Source organism: Typopeltis vanoorti, chromosome 6, assembly GCF_054136105.1.
Source record: "Typopeltis vanoorti isolate ZY-2024b chromosome 6, IOZ_Tvanoo_1.0, whole genome shotgun sequence".
Taxonomy (NCBI): domain Eukaryota; kingdom Metazoa; phylum Arthropoda; class Arachnida; order Uropygi; family Thelyphonidae; genus Typopeltis; species Typopeltis vanoorti.
Window position 1 is genome coordinate 95,799,313 of NC_143554.1, and position 15,839 is coordinate 95,815,151.

General features: G+C 34.7%; 1 protein-coding gene across 1 annotated transcript in view; it reads right to left on the reverse strand.

Moving 5' to 3' along the window:
* LOC150105725 (cadherin-related tumor suppressor-like) overlaps nt 1–15,839 on the reverse strand; it is a 147,520-nt gene that overhangs the window by 76,269 nt on the left and 55,412 nt on the right. Inside the window, exons 2-3 of the mRNA XM_090394540.1 lie at nt 10,447–10,589; nt 319–323 (exon numbers count right to left, since the gene is read on the reverse strand). Of these exons, the coding sequence (XP_090250666.1) occupies nt 319–323; nt 10,447–10,589 (148 nt within the window). The remainder of the gene's footprint in view (nt 1–318; nt 324–10,446; nt 10,590–15,839) is intronic.

The window sequence follows — 15,839 nt, forward strand, 5'->3', positions numbered from 1 at the left end:
ATATATTTTCTACTCATTTAAGTGCGGGGGGAGAATAAAAAAAAAAGAAACGAAAAAAGACCAATGACCAGAAATTGACAAGCAGCAGTAAATAGAAAGCACAATCCTCCGATTCATATACAGGTATTTAGTGTTAAATTTGTATAACATTACAATTTTATTTTATTTATTTATTATTTATCTATTTTTGCAACATCTTCTGTATAAACAATAAGCTAAATTCAATACTACGCCCTTGTCGAATTAAAAGATGCCATTTGAGTGAAGAAATTTGATTCTAAAGGATTATTTTAATATTTTAAATTAAGTTTAACTTACCTGGTCTTAAAAATAAAAATATTATGAATAATCGAAAACTTTAATTTTCAATAAGTTATTTTAAGATGACTTTTAAAAATTTCTTTCCTTTAAGATAAAAATAGTTGACAAATATTTGACATTTTTGGAATCATTTAATGGCTGCAATGTCCAGTACTGCACAATGAACGGCTTTAATTGTCTTGGCAATAACTATCATCTATACTATCTTTCCCCTCTCCTTACTTGTTCGGTCAAGTAGGCTGGAGATTGAAAAGGAAGAAGATTAAAAGAGAAAGGCAGCTTGCGTACTATTACAAGTGCAGTTTATATCGACGATGACTTGAAACTGGCCGTTCCTAAGATCCAACGTGCAAATAACATCATACAGACAAACGAACAGACGATGAGGCGGGGAACTCAATCATTGAGGTGTCAAAATGGCTGGTGCTTTGACACCTTAGGCTGACACCTGGACGTATGTAATTTTTCTGCTACAAGTCCGTATGTAATGGGTTTAGAGAACCGGACCGTTGGTGGGATGGTTAAGGCTTACTGTTGCAGAGACACGATGTTATGTCGATCTTAAAAGTGTCAGAATCAAATTGAGTTTTTCGCACTTGATGCATAAGGAAGCACTTTAGCTTACCTGTATTCCAGATGCGCAAAATAAACATTGTAACTGTCAAGCATATTGAAATGACAAATAGAGAAACCCTAAGAATGGCTTCTACGAATAAGCGAAACAAGAATTCCTGCAGCGTTTATCCCATTAAAGGAATTAGAAGTGTCAAGGTTTCGTGTTTTTAATTTGTTCCCAACCTGTCTGATATATCTTTAAAGATAAAACGCTGCCATTTATTAATTTATTGATTCTGCCACACCAGGTACCACCTAGAATAAGCAGACGAGAAGTTGACTGTCATGCATTAATTCTGCATTGTTCATTGCTTCAGATGACAACTTCGGCGTGGCTTTTTGGTTATCAACAAAACCATTGTAAAAAAATTAACTTCTGAATCGTATCTATTTGCATAAATTAACACAGGAAATATTCGCGCATGACTGTATATTTTGTTAGCTTGCAAAAACAACAAATTATCACAAAAAAGTGATAATTATTTTGTGATGTTTATTTTCTAAAATACTTCCAATCTTTAAAATTCGTTAAATATGTTTTTTATTATTTTAAGTTTTCGAGTTAAAAAATTCTCGCATCCTCCCCCCCCCCCATATGAATACATCAGTCTTCATAGGTCAGTCTCTAGGAATGAATCTAAAGGATTTTATAAGATAAATATTTGCTTTATTGTTCGCTGATTGAAGTTTAATTGAATTCTTAATTAATTAATTAGATTCTTCAGCATTGATTAGAATTTAAATGGATTCTTAACAACATTGATCGGGTTCATTTATTATGAATTTTCAATTCTAGGCGTTCAGATCTATCGGTGACAGTATAAAGACTGAATATGTTAGCAGTTGATGTTCTTAGTGTAAAACAGTAGACAATGACATCAAACAAACGTTGCATATGTGTCTGACAAAGAAACAAAGATACGTTTCAGAAGAAACAAATTTTTGGTCGGGAACTATAAAACGTGCAGCTCATAATAGCATTCTTGTGGGATGATTCATTCATTATATGATTCACTTATTTATTCATTACCATAACAATCAATCCTGCAACTGTTTTTGTTTTGTTTTTTTCTTCACAAAATGCATCAGCAAGATTCGTTTGTTCCTCCATATGCATGGGAGCACGAACAATATTTATAAAAATATATTAATGAAAATTATTTAAAAAATTATATTGGTATTAATATAATTGGTAATATTAATCAAGAGTTACTACTACTACTCGGAGAAACTTGAATAATAATCGAGAAAGTGAATGTTACATTTTATCTTTTATTTCTCTTCATATTTCATATCCTTTTGGAAAGGTAATAAAACCCAAACAATATCAAACCTGAATAGCATGGTTTGACTTGACGTGATACTGTTGTTACAAATGGGAAATGTCGTATCTAAATATCCAAGATAATTCACTATAATTTCAAAGCGTTGCACAAAATCCTATGCAATATAAAATATCCATAAATTAGTATACGAAAGAACACGATGATAGCAGAATGAATCCATTATTTCTCTATTACGAAGTTAGGTTAATATATATGCATTCATTCGAACCCAAGTACTGTAATCCTTTTTGGCATGCTCCATACTACCTGCCATCTGTGAGTCAGGTAAGAGAACTGTCTTCTTTGTCAGAAGAGAAAATGCTCCCTGGCTAGATTTATGAGATACTTTTAGAGAGCAGAACGCCACTTAGGACTGATGAAGTGCATGCGGACTGCCAGAGAACTCTGTTATTAGCGGAGAAAATTAAGACCATCGAGAAAGCAAAGAATACAGGTAACTTGCTGGGGGAGGGGGGGGGAGTATGGAGATGAACTAAACAGACAGTAGAAGTATTTCTTAGAAGTATATGAAGTAAGGTTGAATTCGAATAAAGGAATTGCAAAGGTGAAAAAAAAAATGAAGTAAACGTCAGCAAAATAAAAAAAAATCATAAGAATTAAAGTATACAAAACAAATATACATAAAAAATAAATTATGTAAAGTTACTGCAAAACGAAGAAAATTAACGAATCCAAGAAATTATATTCTTGGTTTAATCCTTTATCCAAGTGTAAGCAAACAAAGTTTACGCGTGAAGTATCTTCACAATTGGGCTACTTGTATATAGAGGCTATTAACTTCACATCAATTGCCTTAATATCCCATAATGTAAGCACATCGCTTTTGGACGTGTATAATGCTATGCATTATGAGAAGGGCCACTACCCAGACCAGTTTCGACCTTTATTGAGGTCTCATCAGCGGGAGCTAAGGTTGAAGTAATGCAGAGGTCATATATTTCTCATATACAAGAAGTGAACAGGTGTATCACCTTATTATTAAAATATAATTAAATAATATAATTCAATATATAATTAAAATATAATAAAACAAGAACATAATTTCTTGGTATCTTAATTTATAGTATAAGTGAAACCAAGTGAAAAAATCTTCAATAGAATTAACGAAGGAAAATATAAAGAAATGATATGAGACGAGATGAGATGAGATGCAGATAAAATCTGTTGAAGAAAGAAAATACTGGTCTTAATGAAATGATATGCACAACAGAACAAGGTATGAAATGCAAAGGAAAAATCCTTTGAAAAAAATATTAGGCTCAGTGAATGACGATGGTCTCTGGAGGATCGAATAAAACTACAAGTTATCCCAATTCTAAAGAACCAACAACAGGTTCTTTATAGAGTAGATATAAGTCATTAACAGGACATTTTTTGAAAGGAAAATGACTGTATTCCTCAAAAGACTGTGAAAGACAAAAAGGAAATCCGAGAACAAGACGGACATATGCAGTTAACCAAAATGATAACCAAACCGGAGAAGATCTGGATTGGCAGAGATGGAGACGACAAATTCAGGAAGCCAAAGCTCTCGATTTGGGTTGTGGAGCCATAGAAAGAAGATTATACCGATACGCTAAATACTATACTAATATCATATCATACCTTCACACTCTGGAAAATAATATAAAAGATTCGAATAACTAAAATAAAATTATATTTATGCTTTTCTTTTAAGGAGCTCTACCACTCAGCTCTAGCTCTGAACTAGGTCAGAGTATTAATTTATTGATTATTTTTTGTTATTACGTTTATTAACAGTCTTTGCCATCGCTCTTTATAGTGAAACGGTTCCATTTGACTGTCGACAACCACATATATGACATAATGCTGCCATAGCAACAATAAGTTCTGTCTGTTCACATAATCAATCCGAGTAAGCTATCGCTATCGTCTGAAATACATCATGAATAAATTATATACAGATATAGTTTGCTGGCATCATCCTTATGATTCATCTCTGCCGATTATGAGGTTTTCACTAAATACGCATATTTCACAAAAATCATTTAGGAAAAGTTTCATAAAAATTATTCAGGGAATATACAAAATCATTCATGAAACATTTCCAAAAATCATCTAAGAAAAGTAATTTGGGCACATCACCTATTTGTGGTTAAAATTTATTCTTTTATAAAACAGAAATTCAGTTGTTTTAATTCTACAATTTACGCAAGGCGTATTTAATTAATTCCCACAGCTACATCAGTCTATTTATACTAGTGAAGATTTTTCTATGTTTGGCAGTACCTATTGTTATCAAGTATTAATGCACAATATCCTAAACACGAATCTACATAGTGTCGAAAAAATATTTCTGCTGAACTTAATGACAAATGACAAAAAAACTTCAAATACACCTTTTATAAGACATTATTCATCTGCAATCACTCAAGTAAGCTTTCGCTAAATAAATTGGATACAAAGGGTTAAAATTCTAATATATCTTCTCATTAGTCACTGGCTAATCAGCTTCAAACTGTAGTGTTAATTTTAGAAGTTACCAAAGGAACCACACCGCACTGATCGCTGATGTAAAGCTAATAGGATCCTAGCGTCAGGGAACATAATTATCTTCTTATTAAATGCGAGCTTACCGCATCAAGATACCATTTGGATATTTTGTCAGTGTTCTCGTAACTTCTAATGAATCATCAACCTTATTCATCCTACCCATTTCCAAGTGTCTGTAAAATATTATTTACAGAACTTCACCTTACCTACTCTATTAATAAAAGTAATGCAGCGCTGCCTGATACACCGCTACTAGCTATTAAGCGGCGTGTTTCCAGCTGGCAAGAATAATAATTGCCATCAGTCGTGAAAATGTTTAACACTTTATTAAAACGGCTATGATGTATGCCCTGTCTTTTTCGACAACCCACTTTTTAATACGCTCTTAGACATCATAATCAACTTCATACATATAATTAATGCGCTTCCTGCTGCAACCAGTATGATTAGGAAAACTAATAACGTATATCCAAAGTGCCACCTTCAATAAACACTTCTGACCAGGCGAATATGTGATTTCGTTTTGGGTCATCCAAGTATCAAAACATATGTAAACTCGAAACGTCATTAATATTCTACTAGGTGCACGAATCTTATTTTTTTATACATTTTATTTACCATTTTTGTAAATAACTGGCGTTAGTAATTATATAAGTTTTTGTATTTAAAGTGTGTGTGTGTGTGTGTGTGTGTGTGTGTGTGTGTGTGTGTGTGTGTGTGTGTGTGTGTGTGTGTGTGTGTGTGTGTGTGTGTGTGTGTGTGTGTGTGTGTGTGTGTGTGTGTTGTACACACACATACAGACACATTTCAGTTGACAGGACATGAGTTAGATTCATATGTAAGCGAAAAGGTTTTTCCTCTTTGAAATTCGGTCGAAGAACGCATACACACTTAAAAAACTTAACAAGTTCTTAATAGACACTTCTGACAGCCCGAAAAATGCATTCTTAAACTGGCAAGACCTAGCTTCAAGTTCAATCTAGAAAACAAGGAATTACTAGGTTGTGGTGGTGGTGGGGGTGGTAGACAGTGTTGATGTAGTTGCGGTTCGTTGTAGTTGATGGATGGAGTGGTGGAGACAGAGAGTTGTAGAGCCCTCCCTCGATGAGTCTTTGGACTCCCTGGAGGTGTCACGTAATAATAATAATAATAATTCATTAGGACTTCTCAGCTGAACAGCACAGGTCTTATACGGAAATAGAAGAGTTTCCATCCTCCAGAAATCCAAATCTTTCCTCAACAAAACACAAACAGGCTATGGAATATATAACAGAATATGGACATAGAGTTAATCGACCTATCGTAAGTAAATATAAGTTACTTTCTTTAAAAAAGCAAGTTAGTGGTCCGCTACTTGCAGTAACGTACAAATGGACCTAATATGTAAAAGTAAGATGGGATGGAATCAGTGGCGGCTCGTCCATAAGGGCTGCAGGGATGTATTCAATGCAGCCCTGCAGCCCTTATGGACGAGCAGCCACTGGATGGAATATATATGAATAGAGGAATTGTGCCAGTATAATTTCAAAACACGTGGATCACATCTTCACATCTGCTCTGGGAGCAAGAGCACATCTTATAATTACGAATGAGAAGGATATCCGAACTCTATGGCCTATACTTCATCTTGGCCATGTTTCAGAACAACAGATATAACAAATGGATAGTATTAGGACTCTTCTGATTACTCCTTTCTCATCAAACTAAGCTGTTATTGCTATTGATGTGTTAAACGAAAACACATGAAATATCAGGACTACAGCTCTAGCACAGCGAGTCCAAATGACGAGTGAACAAGTTATTGAGTATAGTATTATGAAAAAAGATCAGAACGATTACTTCGTTATCAAGAGACAAACGAAAAAGAAAAAAAAAAGAATCCTTGTGTTTACGTCCCAGTATTTATATATTAACCTCAGTATTAATTTATCGACGAGTTAAAAGCCATGATACTGCTTCACCAGTATCGTGTGCAGATGTTATAGCTGTTGTTTGGCATTATGAGAAGCAACAATATTGTGTTTTTTTTATTGGTATGCTTGTTTCGGAGGATAAAAAGTCCATGATTCCGGGAGAAGACACTATACCATCTTTGTATTAGACAGTGTTAACGGAAATTCTTCGAATAACTCCGACGTCCTCTCTTTTTCTGGTAACAGTTAATTCACATTCGTTAATTTATGAGCTTCAGTGATTTCCTTTTTAATGTTTCACCTGAAGAAGCTTCACGAAATCCAAAACTAGCAATGCCATTTATTCTTATATTTCTATTTTGGGCATAAAATACTTAGGAATATACATTACAAAATATTATTATTATCGACATATACTGTACGTATTCACAGAGTGTTTTTGATATGTAGCTGTAACTCTTTCCCAGTCGGAATGGTAAGGTGAAAACTCTTAAAGAGAGCACTAGATATAGAATATTTAAATCTAAACGGAAAATATTAAGTTATCGGTGTCTTTAAATCAATAAAAATAAGTCACAGTGATTTGTTTTTGAGCACAAATATTGGTGATACTAAAAATTATCCTACAACTGACATCATGACATTAAATGGTTCTAATTAAGACCAGTATTCTGACAATTTGTTAATTATATATATATATATATATATTTATATATATATATATATATATATTCCAAAAATGCGTATTTAGAATACGACGAGAATTGAAAGTTCGAGATAGCATCATTTAACATCGCATATATATATTGCTTGGAAAGAAGTAAACGGATACCATAGTGTGAGGAACAAACAGCCATGGCACACACCTTAATACCATGCAGAACGTCCTTTCGCTGCGATGACTGTAGAAATTAAGGGGCATACTTTCCACAAGCGTGCGATAGCAATCAATGGGAATTGTAGACCATTTTCCTGTAGACATGTGATGAGATCCTGGATTGCTGTAGGTCGCACATCCCTTGATCTCACCAGATGCTCCAGTTCATCCTACCGATGTTCAACAGGGATGAGCATTGTCCAGAATGTTTAGATACCTCTCGGAGTTCAGTGTTTGTGGTGGCACCACAAACATAGTTCCAATGCCAAACCAGGAAAAAACAGAACCATATTATCACACCGCCATCTCCGAATTTCATAGTTGAGGTTACACAATCTGGTAAGAAGCGTTCACCGGGCATCCGTCACACCCACACCCATCCATCTGTTCAGTAGAAGGCGTAGTATGATTCGTCGCTCCATAACACAGCTCTCTAAGCTTCCACGTCCCAATGTACACGGTCTTTGAGCCACTGAAGACGAAGCTGCATGTTGGTTCGGGTAATGCGGGGCTTGCATATTGCAGTCCTACTATAAAAACCTATGCTATGAGCCTCGGTTCTGAACGTTTTTGTGCCGATCCGTGTTCCAGTCGATGCTCGGAAGTCCGCATTCAACGTGTCGACCCACGAACGCAATTTTTACATATTATGCTTCATATCACCCTACGGTCAAGTTCGGTGTGTGTGGTCGGTCGTTCACTGCGATTAGCACTAACAGTTGACTCCCTGTGCTTCCATGTCAGTATGGTATACAAATTATTGACCTGGGATGGCCCAATTTGTCAGCAATTTTCCGAACAGATAGGCCTGCAACATGGCATCCTATCAAAATGCTTCTTTCAAACTCAGTCAGTTCTCTTCTCGCAATCATTTCACCCGGACACAGCTGCCCTAACTTGGGAGCATCATATTTCTCCAATTTATATCGGCTATACACAAGTGACTCGTTACATGGCACGATGAACCTTGCCCATGGGGGTGTCCGTTGACTTCTTTGACAATAATATACATATGTATTCTAACTCTAAGAATTGCGAAGAACCGATTTTGCCGTCGTTTGTTGTCGCATTTTAATGTATATAAGAAAATTACCCGGCTGGTTTGCTGTTTGAAACTGAGTTTCAGATTTCTCCATGTAACTAAAGATTCCGTCACTTTCTGGAGACAGAGTGAAAATAATGAGCTCGTTTAAATTTAGCAACAAAGCCTATACAGACTGCAGTATTCACTCGACTATTATGCATGATTAGAAGGAAATTATACAAAAATTTCCCCGGACCATCTTATTTCCGGAACTAGCCTCCATAGTATTAGTATTTAAGTACAGAATGGGTCCACGATATCATGCTGAACTCACCATACTCTTACTTCACCGTCTCAGCCTTCATTCAACGTGCACCTAAGATTACTGGTACCTCCAGGTTTTGGAACTTAACTCTGGGTCTCATAGAGAGAGAGAATTCTTCTGATCAGTAAAGATATATTCAAAAGCGAAATTACACACTGAGATTAATTACCTTTATATTTATTCCAGAAATAAAGAATTTATTGCAATTCTCGAGTATTAATTATAATCGTACAAACAGAACTTATGGCAACTACAATTATAGAATTAATTACTTATATTGTCACCAATTCAATTAACCAGATTGAGATAGGGTAGGCAACGGTCATACTAACTCTTTGATTTTTATGGATGTTGTAATTTAGACCGTAAATCTCAATTCATCGCCAATTTAAAGCACTCGAAGAGATGAATACTTATTATTCTACAATAATAAGTATTCATCTTTACTACAATAAACATCAGAATTTTGACTCATTATGTCTATTCTGAGACATTTTTAAAGAGCATAAAAAATAATCTTTCCCAGTAAGTTTCAGATTTCCCGTGAAAATCAAGCGGTAAAGATATTTCATGGAATTCGAAACCAGAGTTTCGATTTTCGTCATAAAACCAATTCTCTTAAAAAAAAAGTAACTGATTTGTTTAAATGACACAGATGATTGACAAACAAATGCAGCAACATAAACAGACCCATCACTAGCCGATCGTTAGTGATGTCCTTTATTTGGAACGACCCAGGTTCTAATCCTGTTTATGAAAAGAAAAACATTACTAAGGAATTCTCGAAGAGAAATTTCTTAGAAATGTTTTTCAAACTTCATTCCTAAAATTCTAAGGAATTTCAAAAATGATGTTAGTTGTCTCGTATGAAGGTAGTAACAGCTTTCATTCCAGAAATTCAAGTGTTTCTCAAAAACAAACCAGCCAGAGAATACGCAGCTGACAAACACACAGAAGATAGACTACGTTTATGTAAAGTGAATTATTTTGGATAAGTCACTGAGCTTTATGCTGAGGAAAAAAAAAACAGTAAAAAAAAAAAAAAAAAAGATTCACTCCATCTTTCCGAATTTCAATCCAAATTCTACGGATTCAGGTTAGGAAATGTCCAAATCAGATTTATAAAATTTCCAGGTAATGAGGATTTTGAAAAAAGCTACCTGCCACGAATAAATAAATAATCATTATTCATAGGGCCATTTCTTCAACATCGTGTCTCATGTAGCTAGATTTTGCGATTCTCCCCCGATGACAAGTGGGTGAGTTGTATTTCTATACTGATATCGATGCTTCCTGCTTTATACTGAAGCCGAGAAACTTGTTCCTTCCAAACCAGCCAGATTTTTTTTTTTTTAACCCAGTATCAACGAGTTTGGATATGACGCTGAGAAAATCAATTCCACAGTAAGTCCTTATAATTAGATTACGCTAATTACCTTTTCATTGGATTAAAATGAAACCTTATTAAATGCAAATAAATCTCTTTTTAATCTAGCCATCAATGACTTCACCTGCAACGCGAAATTCTGCATCCCGAAACGGAAGAGGTGGTGGCTCATCAGACACCTCGGGAGGAGACCAGAAAAGTCTTAAAGAGGTCCATCGAAAATTTGTTTTAGGACTTCGCAAATCGTATTTATTCCACGAGTAGCCACTAAAATTACGTCAAATAAGCAACAATATTAGATGACTGCAGAAGTCATCTAACAATACACATAGAGCAAGCTAAAAAGCCACAGTAACTTCATTAAGTCTTATGAATAAATAGATACTGTGTGTTGTTCGAACGGTTGCTTTACGTCGTTGCGGGAAAAAAAAACCCTACTACTTCCGTATGGGACCGGCTAACTTATCCTCAACTGAAAAATCTTGATAGAGGTTCTTCTCATCTTAGACGGGATTCGAATCCGGATCTTTCCGTCCAAAAGGTTCGTCGCAACCGACAGAGTTACAGAAGCTCTTGTGAAAACGTGTAAATGTGTCATTAAATATGTAAAATAATGTGCTAATAACCAAACATCTTCATGCCATACAGCACAGAAAAAAAGCATAAACTTCTTCATGCAGTAAAATAGTAAAGATCAGTCTTTACAGTCTTTATTGTAAAAGTTGACGGTCCAAGTACGATCGTGTCGTCGATGCTTTCCATCGATTTTATGGCGTGCAGCTTCTAAATGCAATGCTGACACCTACTGGCAATCTACTTACATAAATTCTGTAGTCCATGTGGGCAATTATAAGGCTTCACACAAAAGTGTTATGTTATAATCAAATTCAGGAATTCTGTGGTAAAAACAACACCAACATTCTGGCAGCACTTGAGGTTTCTTTGTGTGTGTGTGCAATGAGGTCATGGTTTATAAAATTAAAAATAATGTTATTATTAAGCAACGCACTTGAACAATGCATATAGACAATATGTGTCAGCTGTTTAGGCTTAACACATCGGTTTTACTGCTACGAACTACGAAAGCTTTCTTATGTCTCGAAAGATTTTAAGTACACGTTAAAGTGAAAGCACAAATGGGAGTGGAGAAGATAAGAACTGAAATTTTAGTGTCATTTCAGATCAGCCCCAAACAATTTTTTGCAAACGTAGTTGCTCGACCTGAGGGTATGGAACAGTTATCCAATATAACCAGGTTTCTTGGCTATACACTGAAGACTTTATAACCAACAGTACCATTAAAAAAGTCGTAAACTCGCAACAAGTTTAACTGTTATGCTTACCAAGCAGTCATCTTAGAGTGTTCAAGTTTGATGGCTCTTATCCACCGCCACACCCCCTAGTGGCAGGTATTCCTGTTGTTAAGCTTCCGGGCGTGCCGATGGGAACGTTTGCTTTATGTCTGCGTTCATCTTTTATGTGTTCTGACTTACAAGGGAAGACAAATGGAGGCAACATGACCAGAGTTTTATGAGGCTGGATCTAACAGCTTTGAAATAATCATGCATAAATAGCAGAGGGATAAAACTAGCTGCATTTTCTTCTTTCCCAACTAACGGTGAGATTTTTTGAAATAGTGGCAAAAAAACTTTATTGACAAGACACTTTTTTTTTTTTTTTACAAAGGAGTGAAAACAACACACGTCCTAACACTCCCAGAACTATTTGACAAAAGGAAAAAAAAAAAAAGAAAAAAGCGCCCTCCAAAGAGCCACTGGTATTATTTTACCACTGGGAAGCAATCTACTAAACTTGGCACATAAGTGAAACTAATAAAACTAATGGAGTCGAACCTTTCTTTTGTTACAGACTGTCTAATTTCCAGCAATCTTCCTGATGGTCGATTTATAAATATTAGTTCTTAGTAATGTTCTTCTGATCTTTCCAATGCATTGAATCCACTTAGTGCAATGATTTATAGAGATAGTTGGTTAAATTTTTTACATTAACTTCCCAATTTTTTTTTAGTCTCTACCTTGATCTAAAGTCGTATTAATACTTTTTTTTTTAATATTCATTGTTATATGCATTTGTTTTTCAGACATCCTGGAACAGAAAGAAACTTCAATAAATGACTATATGCTTTTAATATGACGTGAAGTTCCATATTTATTCCGCATGGTGTTAGGGATATATTGGATAAAGGTGGGTGGTAATCTGAGGTAGTCGGTCCATTAGTACTATGCATTTGTCTTTAAATTAAATTTTCACATACCGTAAGATGGGGTTACTTTGCTCCACTTTTCTTACCTTTTTTTAGTAATTTGAAAAAAAAAAATGTTTTCAGAGTTTTTTATTTTCTGAAATATATTTTTTTTAATGTACAGAGTATACTGAATGCCCTTACGTAAAATTTTTATGAAAACAGTTGTTTTATTCCTTCTTTTATTTTTTCAAAAAGCTGGAGCAATTGAGATACTTTGCACTAACTAGTAAAAACTACTAATTTAGATGGAATAATGGGAATGGAGCAAAGTAAGACTATTCACAAAATAAGAATACACAACTTGTATTTATTATAACATAAAATGGCATACAAAATAGTTGAAATTGTTTTTTTTAAGACAAATTGGAAATGAAAATGTAAAAAGTAATGCAAAATTAATATATGGTAAGTTCTAAAAATCAGACAATAAACTGTGGGGGAAAAAAAATAAAAAATAATAATTGGAATTAAGAACTTTAGGCTCAGAGATTCCAAATGTTTTCCAATTTTGGGATATAAAACATGCGTCTACGATTTATCATTTTTGGGGGTTTAATAGGACAAATTATGTCCTCTAAAGGATAAAATATTTCATCTTTTGGTGTAGGCCATTTCCAGGACTTGACAGATTTCTGCATTGCACTTATTTTTGCTTCTTCCGTATTTATTTCTGAAATTTTCCCCGGAAAATATTCGCCTTCATACATGAATATAACATACTGCCCAACTGATGAAACAAAGTTATTTTTTTCTACCTCTTTTAACTCAAAAAGAGGTGGAGCGAAGTATCCCAAGAAAATTAAAATTTGGCTATGAAGTAAATTAATGTTCTATAAAGTCAAGAAGTGTTAATAAAATAAGAAAAAAACTTAGATATTATAAAACTAGAGGAATTAAGGAAAAGAATTATATATGCCTTACTTTAAAAAAATGGTAATAAATTGCTGAGGCAAGCAAATTTTTCTAGTTAACCAAACACACAATTCTGCTATATTTGAGAATTAGAGCTCCTGGAGAAGCTAACATGAGCAGGGAGAGTATGGTACAGCAGTGTTGCCAATACTAATACAATACAATACTTAAAAAAAAAAAAATTGCTACATCATTTCAAATAGTAAATGTTTCCAGAATCAATTGAAAGCTTTTTGCCAATTGCAGCCAAGTTTGACCCATAGGAGCAAAGTAACCCTATCTTACGGTACTCTAAATGTAACAGGAAATATTGTTTAATGCAGACTTACGAAGTGTTTTGACCGCAACATCATACTAAGATATTCTAGGTGATGAAGGGCTAACTTTAATGATGCCATTGCTGAACTTTACAAACAGCAATCTAATGGGAGGGAAAAGCAGTCGCATACGAACATATTATTGTGCAATTGAGTGAGAACAGTAACAAGATCCATCGTTTGCTCCAGCGAATGATTAACTCCAAAATCTAGAATGCAGCTTCTGTAGAAACCCACTGTACTGTTTATCTCAGTGCATTAACGTTCGTGATAATGGATTTTTGTGGCAGCAGCCGAAACGTGAAGTTCGCTTGTTCCCTGGTCAACGATGGAATGATTCTTCAGTAAAGAATGAATAAATAAATAGTAGTAACACGTGGAATTGTCTGAACGAATGCAGGCTTACAACTGAGATAATAAAGCAACACTATTTGTGACTTCAGCATCGATTCACAGATACCTTAAACAAAGCAGAGGCTGGTGATTAGCGAAATTCAGTTAGGTCACATATTTCCGTATCATACACATACTATTAATTAACCTGCTGCATAGCCTACTCGAGGATATGTTTGAATGCAAGGGTTTGCTCGACCAAATCCTTGAGAGAAATCATTATTATGATCCTCTAAATATCTTTAATAATAAGTACCCATTACCCATTTTTTTTTGTGTAAAATAATCTACAGTTATACGATGCTAATAAAGCTAGAGACGTTCAAGAAACCTAAGGATTCTTCATTTCCCTAGTGCAGTCTAAATTATCTCAAAATAGCTACATGTAGAGCTCAGAGTTATTTTGAGATAATTTAAAATCATATGGATCTATTTACGATACTGATGGACGAATGATGAAAAATATCTTTATGCTTTCCTTGTGGATTCAAAGCCTCGACATACGATAAGTGCAGATCAACATTTTATAAAGAGTTCCACGTGGATGCTCATGCGCATTCCTACTTATTTGTAAGCATAGGAGTCATTGAAACATATAAAATGTATCATCACTTGCTGAGTGCTACAAACGAACGTGCCATTTCTACGTGACTTTTGGAAGAAATTCAACATTCTCTGCGCTACTTTATATATCGGGGAAAGGATATGACAGTTGAAGTGCAGCAATGCCAACGGACTTTGGAAGACCTTGCGATTGAGATGTATGCAGACGTTGCCTTCAGTCAGACGCCTGAAGGCAACGTTAGTTTGGTATTGGATAATATGACAGAATTCAGTGTGATATAAATCCTCAAATGTCATAAACGAAAACGTATGATAATACATCCCCATTTAGCAGTAAAAACAATCTCTGGCTTAAGTTTCTCTGGAGACGATTCAGTTCTCTCGAGGATCGATTATAATTTCTTTAATTATAATCGAAAGCAAATGTTTTCGATATACTTGACTAGTATCATACTCGAAGAGAGAGAGAGAGAGAGAGAGAGAGAGAGAGACTTCCAGAGAATGTGGCACTCTGGTATGTGGAAGTCACATTTGGGAATATATATATATATATATATATATATATGCAATTCATCAGTAATATATATATATATTACTGATTTTTAAAATATGTTAAATCTTTTTTTAAGAAAATGCTTCGAATTTCTGTAGTGACATCTTCCCAAGTATAACTTCTCTTCCACATACCAGAGTGTCACATTCTCTGGACGTCTCTCTCTCTCTCTCTCTTCGAGTATGATACTAGTCAAGTATATCTCTTTATATATATGTGTGTGTGTGTGTGTGTGTGTGTGTGTGTGTGTGTGTGTGTGTGTGTGTGCAATTCATCTACCTAAAAATACATCGTGATCAAGGAAGTTACAAAAATATAAATCAATGTAGCATCTTGTCAATGAATTTTGTCTAGGACGTGAAGCATCTTTTTAAGGATTTTCTCAAATGAAGTGAGTTAGCTGGTCTCATACGGAGGTTTCAATATTTTCCCAATGGAAACTAGGATTTTCATCTCGCGAAACAGGCAAACCGTCTAGAAAAGCATTCGTAACTAAAATTAACAAATAATTA